This window comes from Tinamus guttatus, unplaced genomic scaffold, assembly GCF_059628265.1.
Source record: "Tinamus guttatus ecotype Peru unplaced genomic scaffold, ASM5962826v1 Tinamus_guttatus_pri_ptg000208l, whole genome shotgun sequence".
Lineage (NCBI taxonomy): Eukaryota > Metazoa > Chordata > Aves > Tinamiformes > Tinamidae > Tinamus > Tinamus guttatus.
In genome coordinates, this window is record NW_028288742.1 from 7,626,546 (window position 1) to 7,649,862 (window position 23,317).

At 33.9% G+C, this 23,317-nt stretch overlaps 1 protein-coding gene across 1 annotated transcript in view; it reads left to right on the plus strand.

Annotated features, from left to right (window-relative positions):
* DNAH8 (dynein axonemal heavy chain 8) overlaps window positions 1-23,317 on the plus strand; it is a 107,524-nt gene that overhangs the window by 52,052 nt on the left and 32,155 nt on the right. The window contains exons 50-69 of the mRNA XM_088524248.1: window positions 676-917; window positions 998-1,138; window positions 2,683-2,920; window positions 3,327-3,469; window positions 5,369-5,503; window positions 7,362-7,484; window positions 8,835-9,048; window positions 9,633-9,742; window positions 10,254-10,417; window positions 12,995-13,187; window positions 13,538-13,660; window positions 14,273-14,403; window positions 14,707-14,860; window positions 15,352-15,516; window positions 15,943-16,169; window positions 16,564-16,682; window positions 19,204-19,307; window positions 19,932-20,108; window positions 21,471-21,638; window positions 22,833-23,045. Of these exons, the coding sequence (XP_088380374.1) occupies window positions 676-917; window positions 998-1,138; window positions 2,683-2,920; window positions 3,327-3,469; window positions 5,369-5,503; window positions 7,362-7,484; window positions 8,835-9,048; window positions 9,633-9,742; window positions 10,254-10,417; window positions 12,995-13,187; window positions 13,538-13,660; window positions 14,273-14,403; window positions 14,707-14,860; window positions 15,352-15,516; window positions 15,943-16,169; window positions 16,564-16,682; window positions 19,204-19,307; window positions 19,932-20,108; window positions 21,471-21,638; window positions 22,833-23,045 (3,284 nt within the window). The remainder of the gene's footprint in view (window positions 1-675; window positions 918-997; window positions 1,139-2,682; window positions 2,921-3,326; window positions 3,470-5,368; window positions 5,504-7,361; window positions 7,485-8,834; window positions 9,049-9,632; window positions 9,743-10,253; window positions 10,418-12,994; window positions 13,188-13,537; window positions 13,661-14,272; window positions 14,404-14,706; window positions 14,861-15,351; window positions 15,517-15,942; window positions 16,170-16,563; window positions 16,683-19,203; window positions 19,308-19,931; window positions 20,109-21,470; window positions 21,639-22,832; window positions 23,046-23,317) is intronic.

Genomic DNA, 23,317 nt, shown 5'->3' on the forward strand with positions numbered 1-23,317 from the left:
AAAGTACCAAAATTCCTTTTCAGTGACATATATTCATTATATTTTTTTAAAAAATGTTTTTATTAAAGATATGCTGGAGGAAACATGAACATGAACAGATGTTTATAGATTGATTGTGACCTAGCTGAAAGATTCTAACACTCAGAGATAGTTATGTTCCAAGAAGAGCAATTAGCAGCAGAAGTAACTCATTTTAAATAACTCATGATGCTTTTGTGGCAGATTATGAATTGGGAACGTTTGAACCTAATGATGGACTATAAGATTCAGGAATCCTGGCTATTCTTGTGTTTCTGTCTTACTGTCCCCTTAAAGTTGTTTTTTTGTATTATTCCTATAACCCACAAAGATATGTATGTTCACTGTATGTATGTATTGTATGTTCATTGGCACTCGTTTCAAAACATGTAGAGTTTTACTATAGGACAATACGCTGTGGGAAAAAAACCCACTGCTCCTGTTTGTCCTTTATATGGCAGGTAAAGCATCAGTAACAATGACGTCTATACTAACACAAAAAATTCATGGCTTTAGACACTCAGAAACCCTCATCATAGGGGAAACTACTATGAAAACATTTTTATGTATTATTTAAGTTTCAAAGTATCTCTCATAAATCTATTTTCTTGCCGTTTATGGAGATATGGACTGTGTCTCTTTTCACTGTTTTTGCAGGAGAAAATGTGTTTCTTGTTTTAGATGGCCCTGTAGATGCAATATGGATTGAGAATCTAAATTCAGTTTTGGACGATAATAAGACTCTTACTCTAGCAAATGGAGATCGAATTCCTATGTCTCCTACGTGTAAGCTGTTGTTTGAGGTCCACAACATTGAGAATGCCTCACCAGCAACAGTTTCCCGGATGGGTATGGTATATATCAGTTCTTCTGCTCTCAGCTGGAGACCGATATTGCAAGTAAGCTTATCATCACTGGCTAATCCTAACATCACTTTGTTGTACATTCTATACAGAAGAATATTGTGGATGTTTTGCAGGCATGGTTGAAAAAACGTTCCGCTCAAGAAGCTGAAGTTTTACAAAGTTTGTATGATAGAATCTTTGAACCAGCATATACATATATGAAATTGAACCTTAATCCTAAAATGGAACTTTTGGAATGTAACTATATTGTGCAGGTAAACAGATATTGTATCACTTGTATAAATTGACTGTTTATATTAAATGTAAATAGCAAAAGTAGTAGTAAACAAAATAATAAAAAGGATATTTGATAACAAACTTTCATCCAAAAAGATTGTTTCCTGACAAAGAAAGCAAGCTCATTGCTTGCAAGGTCCAGGAGCTTTTCAGAAGCAAGTCTTAATAAGTTAGTGGTCTTATTCCAATACTTTTAATGCAAAATAAGTTGCAGCAAATGCCCATTTCATCCTACTGGTACTGTCAGAGAAGAGAATGAAGAATAATTATAATTATCTTTTTATCTTCAGATGTAGTAGAAAAGACCCTGCTGATTGTTTCTTCCAAAATCAACTTTGGAAGCTTTGATTCTACCTCCCTGTCAGTTCCTATAATAATTTCCTACAATCTGTTCCTATAATACCTTGAGTATTATAAGTGATTTATTAATAATGATTATTTTCTTGACAAATTTTGCAAGGCCATTAGTCCTTTGCTGCAGATTTTTAGCTATATTTTTTTTATGACTCAGTTGTCATCTGCTGAGCTTGCCTCCAGGCTTTCCATTTGTCCATGTAGTTGCTGTTTTATATCGATACTCTCATAACAAATTCAACAGTGTCTTTAATCAGATGGTAGACAAGATCGTATTTTGTCTAACACCATAGCTAACAGTAAATTAGTGGATTAGCAACTGGTACATCTTTATTGTCTGCTGTGGATTTAAGTCAAAATTTTCAAGAGTTTCAAATATCTTGCTTCCACAAAACTGTGCTGTGTGTAATATCAAATGGATTTTGGATATCCCAAGAATCCAAGACCACAGGCAGAGCAGCTATGTAATTCACAAGTTTCTGATAATGCAGATGTTCTGCACCTTTTTTTTTATTTATTATTATTTATAAAACATTTTTTCTGCTTTTGTGTGTGTGTGTGTGTGTGTGTGTGTGAGTGAAACCTCTGACTGAATTTATCTTTGCCTTCATGGAAGACCTTTCCTGGGATTAAACTTTTCCCTTCTTTTTCTGATGATGAAAGTGTTGCCATATCAGTGTTTTACGGTAATGTTTCCCAGATTTCTCCTCTACTGAATCTTTAGAAAGTTTGTGGCAGATGAGATAAATAACTCCCAGTGGATCTGGATAATGGGGTTTATTTAAAAAACAGCAAGGTTTTCACCCAACTCAGTTATTTCTCCCATTCACTCACTTGCTCTCCCCAGTCACAGGTATGCTAGGTCTCACTAAATTATACTGTTTCATTAAAACATATGCATTTATAGAGTATTGAAAATCTAGCTAGGCATTATAAGTAACATTAAAAAGCTGTTATGGTACTCTAGGTCTTAAGTGACTGTCATATATAGGTAGGATTTGAAAGGATTCTTGACTTTATAATTATTCATTGGTAACCTGTATTGGTTTTTAAAATATAATTTTAAAGTTTGAATACATACATATCCATATATTGTTTATATGTAACTTTGTAAAAATCTGATTATGTACTGCTTTTTTAATAAATGATATTTTAAAAATATTTTCAGTCTATTAATCTTTTGGAGGGTTTGATTCCCTCGAAAGAAGATGGTGGCTTATCAACTGTATTCCACCTGCATAAATTGTTCAGCTTCGGATTAATGTGGAGTTTAGGAGCCCTTCTGGAACTGGACAGCAGAGATAAACTTGAAGCCTTCATTAGAGAACATGATAACAAGTTAGATTTACCAGAAATCGCCCCTGGCACAAATCAAACGATGTATGAATTTTTTGTTACTGATTATGGTAAGAAAAAAAAACTTTTTTTTAAAAAAAATACTGGTTTTTAAAAATTGAATACTGATGTATTCAAAGGATAGGTAGTACTCATTTTTTTTTGTTTTTAATTTCATTTTTGCATATTCTTTCTATTGACTATTCTTAGTCTACAATGTGTAAATAATTTTTACTCTTGCTATAATGAAATTAACTGCATTTATGTTTAGTAGTTGCATAACCTAACCTAATTAGAGGTCATCACTAGTAACTCCTTCGTTAGATGATAGGTTTGAGAAAGTTTACACCTTTTTGTACTTCATGGACTTTTTCCATTAGGAATTACATTCTATATGCACTCGTAGTGCTCCTCCTATATGTATCAGCCAAGGCTGATTTTCTTTTTTTTTTTTTTTTTTTTTTTTCATTATTTCAGGTGACTGGGAGCACTGGAGCAAAAGAGTTCAGGAATATGTTTATCCAACAGATAGTGTCCCAGACTATGCATCTATTCTGGTTCCAAATGTTGACAATGTCAGAACTCAGTTTTTGATAGACACGATTGCAAAGCAACATAAAGTATGTACAGGATTATTTAATTATGTATATGTCTACAATATAAGATGATTAGAAACCTATTTATAAAGTAAAACATTGTAGGTACTCTTCATATTCTTCATATATCCATGGCTATAGAAAAGGAGCGGATACTTCTTCCCCAGTCGTAGCCAGCAGGGAACAACCTGTTTTCATGGTTCTTAACTTGTTTAAAGTGACCAGTGTCATTAAAAGATATATGTATTGGCCTGTTTTCAGAGTGGAAGATCTGAAAAATACACTAAAGCAATACACATTGCTTTAGTGCAATGCTATTAGCAACCCTAGCAACTTGCTATGGAAACCTGTGCTGGCCTATGAAGTAGAAGTCACTAAACTCCCTTCTGAGTAATTGCAGCCCATGTTAGAAATACCTAACGTGTTTGAGGCAGTGCTGTAACCTCACTTTTCTACTAAGTCCTGTGATTTGGATGGAAATTTTTGTTCACTAGATTTGATGAAACTGTTCAACAGACCAAATGTGGCTGTTCCTTTGACATAACTGACACAGATCATAAAAGGATGCAAAATTTGGTAATAGTTGGAAACAAAAAATCAAGTTTTGTATGCTGATGTTCTGGGATATATTTTCAGGTTGAGATATTTTTCCAGATACATTCCTTTGGCCATCATTGCCATACAGATAACAAACCCTGATGTCAATCAATGGGAGTTTATACAACCTAGCATTTTCCACAGTCCAGTATTTCTGTTGATATGTGGTTTATATCCACCTCTCTTCAACAGAAGGCTGCAGCTCTCGGTGTGTCATGGGACTCAGCTATGTTTCCCTCTAAAACAGAACGTTCCCCTCCATGGAAGTAGCCAGCTTTCTTTGTTTTCACACATTTTTCTTTGTTGAGGATAATTTAATCACATATTGAGTTGTGATAGAGATACATGTTTATTTCCCTTCTACCTTGGATCAGATTGTGGTAGGATGAGCTTTCATTACAGCTGATTGCATGTACTAGATGAAGCCAGAGTAGCATTTTACAGGTTTTTTACAGGTTCACTTGTATGTTTTGCAGAAGGTTTATATAATGATATGTGTTATAAAGGTCAGTTGATCTCTTGAATGTTCAGAAAATAGGGTAAAGAATGAGACCACTCTGTCGTGACTGTGGCTGTTTATTGGAGGGCATTACCTTAATGCAGGAAAAAATCAGTCAGGAGTATTTGAACATTTCAGATACTGGAAAGAATCTCATGCATTGTCAAGTTCCGCGCCTACAATCATAAATAAATACATCAGCTGCTTCATGGAGTGGCTATAATGCTGAAGAGAATGCCATCCAACAAAGATGTGAAGTATAAAAGTCTGAGTTGGAAAGTAACCCATAGGAAAAAAGAAGCAGGGTTCCTACCTAGCTCCCAACATGAGATGACAAGGGGCATTTCTATAAAAGATTTTAAAAGATTTAAAAACAAAACAAAAAAAATAATTATCCTTTGGTTCAGCAACTTTCTGATTTAGAAAGAACTAAGACTAGAAGACTAAGAAAAGGAACCTCCTAAGACTAGAAAAAGAACCTCCTAAGACTAGACTAAAAGGACCTCTTGTACTTTGTCACTTACTCCTTTTTATTTGGGCTGCGTGTCCTTTCTCACTTCTTCCTTAGATTTCTGTTGGAGAATCTGGATGAGAATAAAAACACATACCGTGTCAATGCTTACAAGTACCAGACAAGTACCAGAGTACTTACCAGACAAGTACCAAGTACTTACAAGTACCTTACAAGTACCAGACAAGAGACAAGTACCAGAATAATGTGTCATTCAAAATGATACACTAAAAGTGTCCCTTTTTCTACAACAGCTCTTCTATGAATTTAATCAGCAGTTTTGATAATGCCTGTCTGATTTAAATGTCTTTTACAGGCAGTTTTGCTCACAGGAGAACAAGGAACTGCGAAGACAGTCATGATAAAGGCATATGTGAAGAAATATGACCCAGAAGAACATTTATCAAAATGTTTAAACTTTTCATCTGCCACAGAACCATTTATGTTTCAGGTAAAAAACAGAACAGGCTGTTCTTGCACATTTTTCTTGAGTGTTTAAAATATATTCATTCTGATGGTTAAAAACTATTTTTTAAAGCTCTGAAGTTATTTGACAATAAAAAGAAATTTAATTCCATTAAATTCCATTTAAATATAACAATAACTGCAGATAGATTTTTAATTGATTGAAAGTGGGTTTATACCACTGTGCTATGATTGACTACTACTTTGTCAGAATGTGATGCTTCAAGAAAACTTCTCAAATCCTATAAAATGTCTAAGAATAACGTTAAACATTTTTTTAAAAAAATTAAACATTATAAAGTGCCTAATTACAGTTCCTGCTTGAGCAGGGAGGTTGGACTAAGTGATCTCTAGAGGTCCCTTCCAACCTGAACCAGTTCTGTGATTCTGTGAGAATCATCCAATAGGAAAAAGTAATTATATGTGAAGCATTCTAAGGGAAAACCTGTTCATGGGGGAGATTTTACAAACTGTACTGCAAAATCAAAATGGAGTATCTGTTTTTAAGAAGCTAATTCAAAATGTTGTTAAGAAAATGGTGAAGAGTTGTAACAGACTTTTTTAAAAAAATTCTAATCTCAAGAGAATTTCTGCTGAGCTTTTTTATTAAGTGCAAGGTCTCTGTCTGTGGTATGTGGAGTAGAAGAAGGCAAGCATCATCTGAGGCACACAAGTTGAATTACTTTTTTGTTTTTAAAAAAAAGCTACTGTCTATATCACAAAATATTCCACTTTCCTCATCAGAATAGTCATTATTAAAACCTTGTAAAAACAAAACCAAAAAAATACTGGCTAGAGAAAGTATTTTATGCTATCTTGTAATTTTTTTTTGCCATTTTTTAAATTCCAAGTGTCTTTAGAAAGGCCAAAATTTAACTGGATAGTTTGAGAGCTCTGAAAACACCATTTTTCTTTTGTTTCTTCCATCCTTTTAAAAGCACACTTAAAGGTGATTGCTACCAAAATGTTAAAATATTGCATTTATTATTTTACAAGACATCTTCTCCATTGTAAAAGGCCTCTGTATGGTCTGAAATGGTACTGCACATATAAAGTGAGCCTAGCTAGGAGGAAGCTGAGGCAATCATAGTCTTTAGACGCCGCATAGCAAACTCAATAAAACCACTTGGCATTCTTTTCTAGAATTAGCCTCTGGAAGCAAGGTTCTAAATGCATTTCTAAATAAGACTAATGTTTGTTAAAACAAAACTGTGTGCTACACATAAGCAGAAATAGATTTTGCACTACTAGTATTCTAATTTAATTATAACTATTACAATTTACAATTACAATATAACTATTACAATGAAGGATTTACTAATCCTTCATTTCTCAAATTCTATACTGTCTTTCTACTGTTTCTTACTTATTTGTGAAGCATGAAAAAGAAGATATGTAACAGATTTCAAAATTTCTTATCTGTTATTTTCCTCTTTTCATAGAACTCTCTCTTCTTGTGTTAATCTTGGTATGATAAGAGAGAGATTCCACAGTAAATTGGAATGTTTCATACATGGATAATGCAACATTCTAAACTTAATATCATTTATCTTGCTTACTTCCTAATAATAATTGGCTGGCAGAGTGGTCTGAAACTTTGAAAAGAGCTTTTCTGGTAGCCAGAGTTGGGTTGACATCTTGGGAAATCTTGTAAAGAGTGCCATAAATAGGAAAACACTTAGGAATAATCAGAGGTAACACTGCTAACATAAAAAAGAAATAATTGGATAGGGAAAGTGTTGTAGTAGGAATCAGTTAACACATTTTTCTAACAGCATGTATTAAATATTGTTGCTTTGGACACACAAAAAAAACTTTTAAATGAAAGAACTTTCATTTTTTAGAGGACAATAGAAAGTTATGTGGACAAACGCATTGGAAGTACTTATGGACCACCTGGAGGCAGAAAAATGACTGTGTTTATTGATGATATCAATATGCCAGTTGTTAATGAATGGGGAGATCAGGTAAATAAACATTTAATTTAATTCAAACTATTAGTAAGGATTTTTTTTTCCTATCTATGGGAATAATTGGATTTCCTCAATATTTTCATCAACTATTAGTCTCTTCCTTATGTTTTTGTAAAATCAAGTTAAAATGTCACCAAAGTATCGTATTATTAATTGTAAGTTTGGCCTTATTTTGAAAGAACCAGGAAACATACTTTTTGAGAAAAGAAAAAAAAAAAAGGAAAAGGGAATATCTAGGAAAAAGTAGTAAAAGGTATCTCTAAATTCAAAGGTAATTAATTGATTTGAGAATTGGATTAGATATATTTGTTCTTTAATGAACCATCACGTGCCTGTAGTCTGGATGTATCGATTTCATATACCTATAGAGACTGAAAAGGGAGAAAAAATCAAAAAGGTGAAAGGAGTATGGTACTGTTTCTTCCTGTTGTAGGTCTGAAGTTTTTCTAGCTCAGATGCGAGGTCTTTTGAGATGTGTGTTCTAAGATAAAGCTTAAGTGTGCGTATACCTACTGTTACCTTTTTTCATCTTTGTTGGAGCAAATTATGCAAACCTAAAAAGCCCTTTAGCTTTTTAAAAATTGAAATCATCACTGAATGAGCCCCAACCTAAAGTGCTTGGCTGTGTGGCTCTGTTTAAGACAAAGTCCTCCTAAGGCCAGACAGTGACCAATAATATGACGGAAAGGTCCATTATTATGGCACCAAGATTTTGCTTGAATATTACTTAAGAGATTGGTGGTTTTGTGGTCTGTGCCTTGCTGCATGTCATAACTTTGCGGGGGGTTGTAGTATGTGATTATGTAAAGCTTGCTGAATATTCATGGAGCAGTTGCTATGGGGAAAAACTCTTATGCCTCCCCATCCTTACAAGCACATGGAGGGAGTTTCCTTTCTGGAAGGAGCAGATTTCTGTTTCAAAAAGAACTAGTTCTTTATGTTCAATGAAAGTCCAAGATAGAACTAAAAAACGCTCTAGAACTGAAGGTCTAGCAGCAAATAATGGAACAAAACTTTTTTCTCCTCTGTTCTTTTTTTTTTTTTTTTCTTCCCCTTAAAAGGCAAGGCAAGGCTTTGTTGTTAAAGGGAACATATAGTTATTAACACCTCTGAAGGAATTTTTATGCTGTTTAATAAAAGCAGTTGGTTCAAACTTTCCCATATGACTTGGGAGGATAGTGTAATATGAATCTGAACCAAAATAAAAACCTATCTCTAAGCATTAGTGAGTAATGCTGGGAAATAATAATGGGAAATTAATTTGACAGTATATTGACAGTATATATGACAGTTTTTGTTTGTTTATTTGAATTTCTGATTCCTATTTGTTACATAAACTCACAGGTAACAAATGAAATTGTCCGACAGATGATGGAAATGGAAGGAATGTACAGCTTGGATAAACCCGGGGACTTCACTACAATTGTAGATGTACAATTAGTAGCAGCAATGATTCATCCTGGAGGAGGCCGTAATGACATTCCCCAGCGTTTAAAAAGACAGTTTTCTGTATTCAATTGTACATTGCCCTCCAATGCATCCATAGACAAAATTTTTGGTACTTTTTTTCCTTCTAATTTTTGTATTTTTAATTAATTGTTTCAAAATGTGTAAAACTCATCTCTCTCTCTTCTCACACAAATTCAGTGTACCTCCAGTGAAACATCTGGAAGTGTATTTCAGCAAAAATATTGCTGTGTAAGATTTTGATTTCTGATTTTGGACATGCAAAATGGACATCTGGAAGTGTATTTCAGCAAAAATATTGCTGTGTAAGATTTTGATTTCGGATTTTGGACATGCAAAATGATAAGAAAGCAGGGCTTGTTTTCTGGAAGAATATGAGCACTTCTTTTGATATATAGGTTACCATTCCACTTTAGTGCTGTCTGAAGTACACCCTGTTGTTCGAGTTCCAAATTTTGGTAATTTCATCAAAACAGCATTTTAATAAAATCTGTGAATTGCTCCCAGCTATTTCTATAGTAGTCTTTGTTCACAGAAACCAGTGACAAGAGTGACAGACTTACCTCATGGGTGATTTAAAAACAAATTAAATTTTAAATAAATACTTAATCTTATTCACAACTTATAATATCTGACACTGTTAGATTGATTGTATGTTGCATTTTATCTTTTTAGGTGTTATTGGCTGTGGATACTTTCATCCATGTAGAAAATTCAGTTCTGAAGTATGTGATATGGTGAAAAAATTGGTCCCAGCAGGCAGAATATTATGGCAGTGGACAAAGGTACTAGCTGCATGGAAAGATTTATCATAATCAGTCTGAACAAAGTGCTCATGTAATTTGGCATATTCTTTAAGATTGTATCTCTTATTGTGAAGAAAACAAAAGAAAAATATCAGATTACAATTTATAAAACAATTGAATGGGTATATCAGTCCAGCCATTCCTATAGTTTTATTTTTATTACCTAAGGCTGCATTCAGTGTTGTCTAGCAACAGGGAGTAAAATTCTTCATAATTTAACATTTTAAAGTAATAAAACACAGAGCAACATATAAACTAATTAAATGCTCTAGAAGATGAGATTTCACATCTAGTACTAAATCATGCTTCCAACTAAATTAGATATTGTTGACTTCTTAGAAGGCAGTTGTCCAGAATGGGAGGTATGGCAAATAGTATTTTTGTTACTTTTGTGATCTATGTCTATATTAATATTTATAATTTTATATTTTGTATTATTCTTTTTCCTTCTGATTGTTACTGATTTTAAACAATAACAAATTTTTTTTAGACAAAGATGCTACCTACACCGTCTAAATTTCACTATATCTTCAACCTTCGAGACCTTTCTAGAATTTGGCAAGGAATGCTCACTATAAAAGCAGAAGAATGCAGTGACAGCACTGTCCTTACAACACTTTTTAAGCATGAATGTAGTAGAGTAATTGCTGACAGGTACAATAACTATCATTTTGTAATACTTACTGGGTTTAGCCATTCACTTCATTTATGCTATCACATGCCTAAGATTTCATAATAAGATAAGCATTATTAGGCCAGGATGAAAGTTTTTTTTTATTTTACATGCGGTCTGCCTTCTGATTCTATTCGAAGAAATGTTATGTTATGTACTTATAGATTAGATCAGTTATAGGATGGAGAACATTAAAATATATGCATATTCAGTGTTCCAACGTGTGCTACTTTTGACTACGGTGAGACAGTCCTAAAAATAGTAATAATAATAATAAAAAATAGCCCTGAATACAGTGTCCCCCCAAAAAAGGTGCCCTGAATTTGTACAGTGGAGCACAAACCACAATTAGAAATTGCTTTGATTTCCTCACAGAAAAAGCTCACATGCTTATGATGAAAAAATGACTCATATCCTCCAAATCACTTTTATATGATTCAGAAAGCAGCTGTATTTATCAGCTGTATGTATTTATCAGCTGATCTATGAATATTTTTGTGCCTAGTGTTTCAATTTCATGTGAAGTTCCGCTTGTAGTATTTTAGCTGCCAGTAAAATCTCAACATGTAACCACCACTGCTGTGGATCTTAACTACTATAATTATTTCCTATTGTGATATCCCAAGGAAGCATCTTTTTTTTCCCCTCTCCATAGAATTAATGCATTGACATGAATTGATTGTAAAGTATTGACTCTGAAAAATATGTGTGTATTTTATTATTACATATTAATAATGATTTTATTATTATATATTAATATCTTATTAAACTGTATTTATGAAGATATTACAAAATGAAAGCAATATAAAATGTTTTACTGTAACAGCACACTTTGTATTGCTTTTACTTAAACCTAAAGGCCTTGGAGTAGCAAATATTTAGGAGTTACCTGCCATGACTTGAATTTGTAATGTGTTCAGTATTGTGGCAGATGTCTAAAACGTGGTTTGTTGTAAGATGCTGTGTACATATATGGCATCCGGTCCAAATGATTTAGCACAAAATTAAACAAAATGCATAACAATTCCTTTGTATTCAAGCATGGACAATTTTAATCACGTTATTCCAGCAACTCGTCAGCATAAGGGAAACAACACAGATGAACGCTTCCTTAAATATACTTTAGCATGTGGACTTGAGCATGCATTTTGTTAAAACAAAGAAAACAATGAGATACGTAAAGCTAGGAGCTGAATTAAACATTACTGGAATTAGTGGGTGAAACATCTGCCATCCATCTCAGATGAATGGTAGAAACACTTCCAAACAATCATACAGCATTGTTAACCAGCTTTGCTTCCCATTCCTGCCTATATCTTCTAGGATCCCTCATTTCTTTCCATGAGGGCTCAGAATCAGGTAGCAGCCACCTTCTCATTTTCCCTAGAGAGGTGTATTTTAATTTGCATTCACAAACCTCAGTCAAAAACGTCAGAGGAAAGACTAAAAAACCTTGGTCTGAAAATCCTGTTCACTTTCTCCTCTAACCCTGGATACATATGCTGAGTTCAGAAAAAGAATGTGGGAAATGAAATAAAGTTACAGTCAATATTTAAAAATAGAAAAAAAGTCAAGTTTTACAACATTTAATATCAGCACTGGCATTGCTGTGTGCTTAAATTATCATACTCTGTAAATGCTCCAAATTAACTAATCTTGATATTGCTATAGGTACATAGAGTGCTGGTGATATAAAAAGAGAGAATATTTAAAGTTAAAATCATAGCCATTGATATAAAAGCATATGAAAGGGTATTTTTTTTTTTTTAGGGAGAGCATATTTTGAGGTTAGTGTCACTGTGATTTACTTAAATATGTTTACATTTTCCATATGTTGGTGAATTTAGAAAGTGTGTGTGTATATTAGTCGTACGTTTTTCCACACTGATTTCAGATGCAGTAGTGGTTGGTGATATAGTATCATTTACTACCAGGTTTACATACCAATACCAGGAAGTTACACTGTTAACACTAATAAAGTGTGTAAGACCACACAGAGGCTGTCTCTACACTTGAGTGTATTACAGTTTGTATGCTTTCTCTTGCTTGGAAAACTAGACCATTATGTACAGCATCCTAGTTTCTTGTTTCGTAGCACTGAGAAGGAAGAGAAGAAAAGATTTCCTCTTTTTCTTTCTGTAGGTCAAGATTCATATTTCATTTCACATTTTACTTTTGGGGGTTGGGGTGGTTCTTATCTGTCGTGTTTACTGAATATCATTCTTGATTGCTTCTTAGATAATCACATTTCTACTAGTCAAAGATCTTAAAATATTTTAAAATAAGCTTGAGTCTATCAAGAGGATAAAAGTAAATACTGTCATTTAACTGATGAAATATAGTCACTAGTGCTAGCATTTTGCTGATATCTTCCTTCTTTTCACTATATTAAATTGACTATTGCGCTTGTAGAGCACGATAACATTTAATTTGCTTAGTTATAGCTTATTCTTTTTCATGAAAACTTCATCTATTTTTCCAGATTTTAATTATGTGATTTTCTACCTGTTTAACTAGAAATATGCTTTTTAAAAATTATACTGTTCTATGATTTCTAGATTTATTACTGATGAAGATAGAGCTTGGTTTGACAAAACTACTATTAAAGCAATTGAAGAATATGTGGATACAAGCCTAGCAGAAGCAGTTCAAACTGAACCGTATTTTGTAGACTTTTTGCGGGAGATGCCTGAACCAACTGGTGAAGAACCAGAAGACTTTGTATTTGAACCACCAAAAATCTATGAGGAGGTAGTACATTTTACATCTAAAATATTAGGCATTGGAATTTTCCATTAATTATTAAGCGTTATATGGCTGAGCTCATATCATACAGGATTTTTTTTTTAAAATACTTGTCCCCTTTTTGTCTACTGTTGACAATGCCATATAAATAGAATATTTTCATTCCTCTTTTCACTCCTGAATTTTCCAACCTTATCAACAAATTTCTGGTTATATAGATACAATCACTTAAGGGGAATTATCTTTGCATGACCAGTAAATGAACTCAAATTAGCATGCAAAATATCAGTATAGTTTTAAATTCTGAAGGGTTATACTGCTATTCTGTTACTTTATTTTTTATTTCTTTTTTTCAGATCCCAAGCTTTGAATTTCTTTGTGAAAAGCTACAAATGTATCAGAGACAATACAATGAATATATTAGAGGATCTTTTCTTGATTTGGTGTTTTTTAAAGATGCGATGACACATCTTGTTAAGGTTTGGAGTTTGTTGCCTTTCTTCTTAGTATGGTTACTGAAGGAGCGTTTCCTGATTCTGGCAAGTTATATGTATAGGATGCCTTCAGCAAAGCCACTCTTGACTCCTGAATCATTTGCCATCTTTGCTTAGTCATTATCAAGAACTAGTAAGAGCTTCATCCACTTATTTTCATATTTTGTAATAAATAGTTTATGTATTAATTTAAGCTCATGTGTATTCTGAGGCATGCAAATTTTCCTCATTAGGAAGGGGGAGATTGGGAAGAGCTGCATTTGTACTTAGTATGTGGAATTGGTTTTCATCAGTAAGTATTCATCTAGCTTAGTAACCTGATAGAAGAGGGGACTACAAATGGAATCCTTATCTGACAAGTGACCACAACAGTATTAGGTAGAATCTAGCAAGATGAGAGACACGCAGAGATATATATATCAATACTGTCAACTGTATTGACAAATAGTATATAGGGGAGTAGTAAGTCTCAGTTTTGATTCAGTTGAAGCCCTATTTAGAATCAAAAATATAAGGGCATAATTAATCCTAAATTGGAATCAGTCACTCTAGTAATCATATTATGCACTTTTCTTAATTTTTTTTTCTTCTGTACAGATTTCCCGGATAATTCGGACAGCATGTGGAAATGCTTTACTAGTTGGAGTTGGTGGTTCTGGAAAACAAAGTCTTTCAAGGTTGGCCACCTTTATTGCAGGGTATAAAATATTTCAGATCACTTTAACCAGGTAAGAAATAGAAGAGGTATATGAATGCCATTGATACTTATACTTACTCTTTACGCGGTCAGAATCTGATAGTTGTAAATTCATTTTATTTGTATCTTATCACCATTTTAAAATGTGAAAAGGAAAAAAAATCATGTTCGGTTCATATGCAACAGATTCATATACAAAAAAGTTGCACTGTGATAGATATTCCTTAGCCAAAATGTGTCTTTACAAATGATACTTGCAGTATTATTAATAAAATGGTATAATCTGGAAATAGCAGTAATTCTGCACTGCTTTGATGTTTCTTATTCCTCCTAGATCCTATAACGTAAGCAATCTCACAGATGATTTAAAATTACTGTATAGAACAGCTGGAGCAGAAGGAAAAGGCATCACTTTTATTTTCACTGATAATGAAATAAAAGAGGAATCATTTTTGGAATACCTTAACAATCTTCTATCTTCAGGCGAGGTAAGAGTCTCAAAATGAGAGGCAAAGCATTTTAGAAGAATGAAACTGCAGCTTGTGTTCTTACTATTTCATTTTTAGTTCTAATTCATTTCTAATTTTGGTAATAAAGTAGAGAATTAGTAATGATTAACTCGAGAATATTTCTCTAAAATATCCTGATATTTTTTTAAGATAAGAAATGCAAGACTAATCTCTGTATGGTGTTTCAATACGAGACAGGAGAGGATTAGCAAAGAGCTGTGGTGGATATTTCAGAAGCCTTATTAAATGAAAGTTCATTTAATAAGAATGAATGAGAACTGGACTCTGCCCTAACACTCTCAGCAGGCAGTTGGTCTTTAATGGAGTTGTAGGAAGTACAAAAGAGGGACAGATTTGCCTTTGAATGTGTCTAAACTACAGATATGTAGAGAGGGATATACAGATGTAAGATGGCAAATAATTATAAACAGTATAATTTACTTTCTTATCTATTCTTATTTTATATAAAGATTGCTAATTTGTTTGCTCGGGATGAGTTGGATGAAATCACTCAAGGACTGATACCTCTAATGAAAAAAGAGATGCCTCGATGTCCTCCTACTTTTGATAATCTTTACGAGTATTTTATAACTCGGGCAAAGAAGAACTTGCATGTTGTCCTCTGCTTTTCTCCAGTAAGTTGTATTTATATTTTTTGTTTGTATATATCTTGTTTGCCTTTATTAGAAAACTAACTTAAATTGAAAATTAAATCATTCTTTACATGTTAAATTTATTTTCATTTTTTTATCCTGGAATGGAGTTGAGTGTTCTCTCCTAATACTAGTCAGTGAGTACAGCTTTGTCAAATCCCTGTTTGTTGGTCAGAAACAATAATTTTATGAAAATTTTGTATAAGTTAGATGAAACTTCAAAATGTCAGAAAGCATGCATCTTTGCTGTTAGCTTGTTTCTTCAAATTTTGTAAAGCATCGAATGTTCAAAATAATACTCTTTCATGGAAAGAAAAAAAAAACCAGGATTATTTTTATATGCATTAAACATTTTGATTGGCCTAGTGTGGGAACCTTACTGTGAATTAACGGTGTTACTCTCTTTAGGTTGGTGAGAAGTTTCGTGCACGTTCGTTGAAATTTCCTGGCCTCATATCAGGTTGCACCATGGACTGGTTCAGCCGATGGCCTAAGGAAGCACTTGTTGCTGTGGCCAGTTACTTCCTTTCAGAATTTAATATGGTCTGTTCTGCATCAGTTAAAAGAGAAATAGTAGAAACTATGGGTCTCTTTCATGATATAGTTTCAGAAAGCTGCGAGAATTACTTCCAAAGGTATTATCTTATACCAATATAATGATTAATACTGAAAATATTGCTATTGATATATATATTTATTCAATTCATTGTTGAATTAATGAATGAATTAATAAATATCAGGCAAATACAAATATGAATCTACTATATCAAAGGCCATGAAAAATAATAGCTGTTATGTTGCAAAATCAATATCTTTATTCCAGATATTCAGAAATCTTTAACCTTTTTTATGTAGATAAAATGTATAATTGGAAGTAAGACATTTCTTCATTATTTCTTCATGAAGAAAATTGATTTTGCCTGAATTATATGCTTGCTTTATATAAACTTCTGCTTCATTGGAAGCAAATTGCTGAAAATACCAAAGATACATATTAAGTTATAATGTTGTCAAAATACTGTGTTTAAGGTATCGAAGAAGAGCTCATGTGACACCTAAATCTTACCTCTCTTTCATCAATGGCTACAAGGAAGTTTATACTGAAAAGTTAGCAAATATTAATGAACAAGCTGAACGTATGCAAATTGGTAGGTAAAACATATATTTCCATGTATAGTCTTAAATGCTTGGTGGTTTTGATAATGGACATCTGTGCTTGATCATAGTCCAAAAACTGTGGTATATGATGAGTGCATTGGTGCATTACCAATTTACAATTACCCTCTTACAAAAGTGTCTCATAGCTTTAAAGCCAGCTTATTCATTCATCTCAGCATTCGCTCTATTAAAGTTCAATATTTACAACTTACCATTTGTAATAAAAAGTAGGACCTAAAAATGGCTAGAAAGAATATCTGATTTCATAGTGTAGAAGGAAGCAGCTCTAAATTAATTTACTCGTGGAAATCATTACTTTACAGTCTGAGTTCTTCACAGCGGATTTTTTTCAGATTTCTGCTGTGTAATGAACAGCTGTTATTTGTGGTCAGTTCTAGATCTTAAAACAGAAAAGTATGATTGAAAAATTCTAATTTTGGATCTTGGTTTCAATTTTTTTTTTTTTTAATATAATCATGTTAGTGCTTAGTGGGTTCAGAACACAATTCTATTTTTCTCCAGTCTGCATCTAGATGCACTTTTGTAAATCAGCTCTTCGTGTCTAAAACTGTTGACCTAGAAAATAAGGAATGTATTATTAGTGGATATGTGTGGAATAAGTTTTGATCAAGCAGTCTGATTTGACACTTAAAAACTCTGGGGCAGGGACAAGGTGGAACTAATTATCCAGAGAAACATGCATAGAAGACTAATTTTCACACTGTATAGATTTCTTTGTGGGTACCATTGCCAGTCCTAGAAATAAGGAGTTATCATCAGTCTTTCTTGAGATAGGAATAACGTCCTGAAAGCTCTCAATATTGCATCCTTAATGCATCTCAGTGTGATTCCTCTAATTTCCTGGGTTCTGAACCTTTGAAACAAGAAATCCATGGAGAACATGGCTGGAGTTTTTGCTCTTCTTGCTTTTGTTAGACAAAGCTAGGTGGTTCAGGCCCTGACGGAAATTGCCTCCTTTATTTGGCCATTTTGTAGGATCAGGTCCCCAGACCATGTAATGCAAAACTCCTGTGAGAAGTGCTTTGAGGTGTGAAAGGTGCCCTTTCCAACCCAAAAGGTGGCACCTGGATTTTAAAAGCTTTTTGGCTTTGAATACCGACACTAAAAGTGGAAAAAGCAGGAATCTCAGTGTCCCGAGGCACGTTTGCAGCAGCTGTGGGCATTATTTAATGGCACTACATACTTGACAGAGAATACTGATCTAAAAGTTTAGAATACAAGATCCCTTTTCAAATGCCTGAGGGCTTAACAGTCACGTATGGGAGGATTTTTTTTTTCCCCTCAGCCTGATCATGACTAGTCTTTTAAGAATTTTTGAGGGCTCTTCCAATAATAATCATAACAATGAATGCATTCTGCTGGTCAGCTCACTCTTTATTCTATTATTTTTCAAGGGCAAATTCCTTTAGCTTCTGTATGAAAGACACTCCTGTGACTGATCTTTTTAAACTTCTTACCAGACTTCTACAATTACTTAACCATATGTTAATTGTAGATGTTTAAGATTATTTCCTGTCTTAATGCCATTATTCTTCCACACAGATATTCTGTTGCCTCTTGTGAGTTTATGGCACAAAATGACACTTTTTTTTTCCCCAGTTAAAGCCCCAGCTATGCTCTGTTAGATACTGATACAATGCTAAAATGGAGTATCAAGGAGTTTGGATTAAGCTTTGAAATGATCGATCTTGCTTATAACTGTTTTGCACTTTGTGAAATTATTTGTATCTATGAGTAGTGAATATAAAGCACCATCATGTAGCATGACTGCTTAATGTTCTCTTATTCTCCTCTACACAAATATAAATGAGAACGAAAGGTACAAGGACTTAGAATCATAGAACGCTTAAGGTTGGAAGGGACCTCTAGAGGTCATCTAGTCCAACCCCCCTGCACACGCAGGGTCACCTAGAGCACGTGGCACAGGACTGCATTCAAGTGGGTTTTGAAGATCTCCAGAGAAGGAGACTCCACAACCTCTCTGGGCAGCCTGTTCCAGTGCTCTGTCACCCTCACTGTTAAGAATTTTTTCCTTAAGTTCCTGTGGAACTTCTGGTGCTTCAGTTTGTGGCCATTTCCTCTAGTTCTGTTGCTGGCCACCAGTGAAAAGAGGCCAGCACCATCCTCCTCACTGCCTCCCTTGAGATACTTCTAGACACTGCTCAGGTCCCCTCTCAGCCTTCTCTTCTCCAGGCTGAACAGGCCCAGCTCTCTCAGCCTCTCCTCATAGGACAGATGTTCCAGGCCCCTGATCATCCTTGTGGCCCTGCGCTGGACTCTCTCCAGCAGCTCCACATCCCTCTTGTACTGTGGGGCCCAGAACTGGACACAATACTCCAGGTGTGGCCTTACCAGGGCTGAGTAGAGGGGCAGGATCACCTCCCTCGACCTGCTGAAGACGCACACCCCAAGATCCCATTGGCCTTCCAGAGTTAGATTTCAATAAATAGCAAAAAAGTTATTTTTTTTTCTGATTTGTTTTTTCAATAGGTCTGTCTAAGTTGATGGAGGCCAGTGAATCTGTTGCTAAACTCTCTCAGGAGTTGGCTGTTAAGGAGAAAGAGCTGGCTTTGGCATCTGTAAAAGCAGATAAAGTAAGGAGTGTTATATATGCTAAACAGTAAATGACAACAGATAGCATCAGGATATATGTGTTCTTTATCCATCATATATTCTCATAGGTATTTCAGTGTGTTATTTATGCTCTTGTAATGCATAGGCAATGCTGGTTTAGACCCTATAACTGATACCAGTCAAAAATATTCTGATACGAGTTCTATGTCAAGCACACACAATAGAATTAAACATATTTCTATGGGTGAAAGACACAAACTAATAGCTTATTTCTGTGGATTCACAAGAAGCTGCTTTTTGGATAGATTATAGAGACTCAAATAGGATAAACATCTGTTACAGGATAAAAACGTCTAATAAAAAGCTCCTGCAAAGTTTCTTTTTCTTTTTTTTTTTTTGTTCTATTTATATATTAAAAACATCAGTCTTTTGCTAAGACAAATATTGCTAAGTCAAATATTTCTTTTTGGAGATTCTGCAAATTTTGTTAATTTTGATTCGTAATTATATAATGCTGCATATAGCTTTGGCTAGCATTATATATTTCCATATAATAGCCTTCATATATCTATATTCGCTTCTGTTGGGTAGCTTAATCACTTGTTCTACCCCTTTATACTTTTTGTGTTTATTGTCAATTCCAGGTACTAGCAGAAGTCACAATAAGTGCTGAAGCTGCAGCGAAAGTAAAAAATGAAGTCCAAGGTGTGAAAGATAAAGCACAAAGAATTGTAGATGAAATTGATTCAGAAAAAGTGATAGCTGAGAGTAAATTGGAAGCTGCTAGGCCAGCATTAGAAGAAGCAGAGGCTGCACTGAATGTAAATAAAGTTTTTACATTTTGATTAGTTTAGTATTTTTGAGTCATCAGAGAAACAAAGTATAGTGCCACCAGCATTCAGTTCTCACTCTGTTTTGACTGCTCTCACTAGCAGTTCACAGTTGATGATCACATATCTGATCAATGCTTTTATCACATTTTACTTTCACAAACACAGATGTTATTTTATAGCATTTGTCTTGAAACTGCTTCTACCTTTGTAGTCAATGATTATAAAGACATAGGTGCAAATCTTCTCAAGAGTTATGTATGGATTTATAATTTAGAATATCTTAGGATTCTGAATTCAAAAGAATACTTCTTTTGGGAAAAGAATTGTATTTCTTCATAATTAACTGGTTGTACCTTTCTTTTATCAAAGAGGAATAAAAGACTGTCTGAACATACTCCTCCACTCCCGCCTCCACAAAGTCTTTAAATCAGCAGAAAAGAGGAGGCAGGGTAGGGAACTCAGAGGGATCAGAATCACAATTAAGAAATTTTGAGGCATTCCACTCCATTTGAGGCATTGATACACTCCATAGTTTAATTTCATTTTTTCTGCCTGAACAATTATAAAATAGAGAACTTTGACATCACAAATGAATGGCACATTGTACTGTTCCTGTTACTAGAAGTCAAATGACAAGAAAAAATATTTTATGTTTAAAAACAAAACAAAACAAAAACAAACAAAAACCAAAACAAACAAACAAACAAAAAGTGTTGTCTGCTCACACACTGGTATTCAGATATGGGAATAAGTGAAACTTCCCAAATGGTGCAGAGTGCACTTAGAAATGCATGCGCTCCTGCATTATTTTGTGGACTTTATATTGTGCTTGCAATCACTCCTTCTAGGCAGATAGTGATGTGCTTATATTTTGCAGGCACAAATTACTTCGCTATTTTGGAGTCTGCAAGTGCTTCTTGTTTTTATGCGTTATTATTGAATAATAATAATGCTATTATTATAATGTCAATAATGCTACTAGAAGTATAAAAGGAGTTTATAATAGCTTAGAAAGCTACACAAATAATCAAATTAATTTCTGAATACCTCATTTCAGAATACTTCACTTATACTGACTAATTAAGATAATACCACTGTATTTAATTTGTGATTTACTTATTTATTTACTACTGTCTTCAACTCAGGGAAAACAGTCTTGCCTAAAACATGCTTATTAAAAGTATTACAGTTTCATGTGACATTTAGTAAAGTAAGCCCCATTACTTGTTGTACATTCATATGTTTTTCTCTTAAATAAGTTTCTAGTAAAAGAACATTAATTTCAAGATATTGAATAGGAAAATATAATAAATGGTATTGAGGCAAGGTTCTGTATTTTTCTTCAAAAAGACCATCAGACCAGCGGATATTGCTACTGTTAGAAAACTTGCAAAGCCACCTCATCTGATTATGAGGATCATGGACTGCTGTCTGTTACTATTCCAAAAGCAAGTAGATCCAGTTACCATGGATCCAGAAAAGCCTTGCTGCAAGCCGTCATGGGGAGAATCATTGAAAGTAAGGAAAATTTTGAGCATTTCTTAAACAATAGAATTAGGAACTTGCAAATCAAAATATTATGTTGTTGTTTACTCTAAATAGGACAAAATTTGTAATAAGTCAAACATATGATTTTAAGATAGGCATAGAATATAAAGTTTATTTGGAAGCAGTTAGTAAGTGAATTGCTCAGGGACTTTTGCAGTAGGAGCTTTATATTTTCCTTGTCCAATTTCATTTGACTTGGCAGCAGATAAATAAATCATACTAATGACCTGAAACTAATTCTTGATGGCCTTGATTTCTTCCTGTGGACTCATGATATGTGACCGTCTCCTGCTCTATGTATTCCTACCATAACCCAAATACAGTCAATTCTGAAACATCTTTCTGTCTGGGAAGTTGCAAGTTCACACAAATAATCCTTTCCATTCCTTACACACTTCCTGATCGCTTGAAAGATTATTTGATTGACTAGGAGACAGTAGTTTCTGTCATTCTGCATTTCAGCATTCCTGTCGCAAATTCCTTGGGGAAACAGCTGTCTCTTCCCTCTAGAGCTTGTTCTTCTCCCAGGTTTTTCCCATGACATTTCCTGGCATTCTTTAAATTCTATACTACCTCAATTAGCATGTTAATTTGCTGATATTTTTGCCTATTTTTTTTTGTCATGTAAAGAAAAGATATATACCTTGGGTATGAATAGAGCTCTATTGTCCAAGAATTAATAAAGCACCAAAACTTTCTATTTTCAATGGACATAACAGAAAAAAAAGCAATTCTTCCATGACTTGCATATATATTAAACATTTAGGGTAAAAATGTTTAAACCAACCATTTTCCTTTCCAGAGTAATTTAGATCACATTTCACAAATGGACAAGCAAATTTCTTTGCATTCATTAGATATAATACGTATGTATCACTGAAGCTGTGTTGTGGTTCAAATTTTTAGGAAACACTGCTTCCAAGATTAGCAGGGCAAGAAGGTGGAAGATGGACTAGTAACCTGTTTAGTTATTGCAAAGTAATTTCTTAAAACTTTTAAATCATTAAGGCATATTCAAAACATAGGAGTAGTTAGGGAACTGCCTTTGTAAGATTAACTGTATCACCTTTCAAGGCAGATTTTTTTCAACATATTCAACTCTGGAAAAACCTTCTGAATGTAAAATGAGTGCCTTTTAAACATCTTGATGTTGTTTTTTTGCAGATTATGAGTGGCCCATTTTTGCAGAGTCTCCAACAATTTCCTAAGGATACAATCAATGAAGAGACAGTAGAATTACTCCAGCCCTATTTTAACATGGAGGACTACACACTGGAGTGTAGTAAAAAAGTGTGTGGGAATGTGGCAGGACTCCTCTCTTGGACACAGGCAATGGCAATATTTTATGGTGTTAACAGAGAAGTGTTACCCCTTAAGGTAAAGCATCATCTTTCACTTTGCGTTGTTGTTTATATATAATTTGCTTTAATATGAAGGAGATTTAATAATACGTATCTAAATAAATTTATTCAGGCATTATATCTGTAGACTGTAATGGCTAACGATAAGATCAGAAAAAAAGTGTCATCTTCTTGACTAAAGACAGAACACAGAGCGAATGAGAGAAAAACACTGGAGTGATTAGCTATACTATGAAAAGTATAGGAAGAAAAAGAGAGGAAAAAAAGAAATCTGACTACATAGCAGGC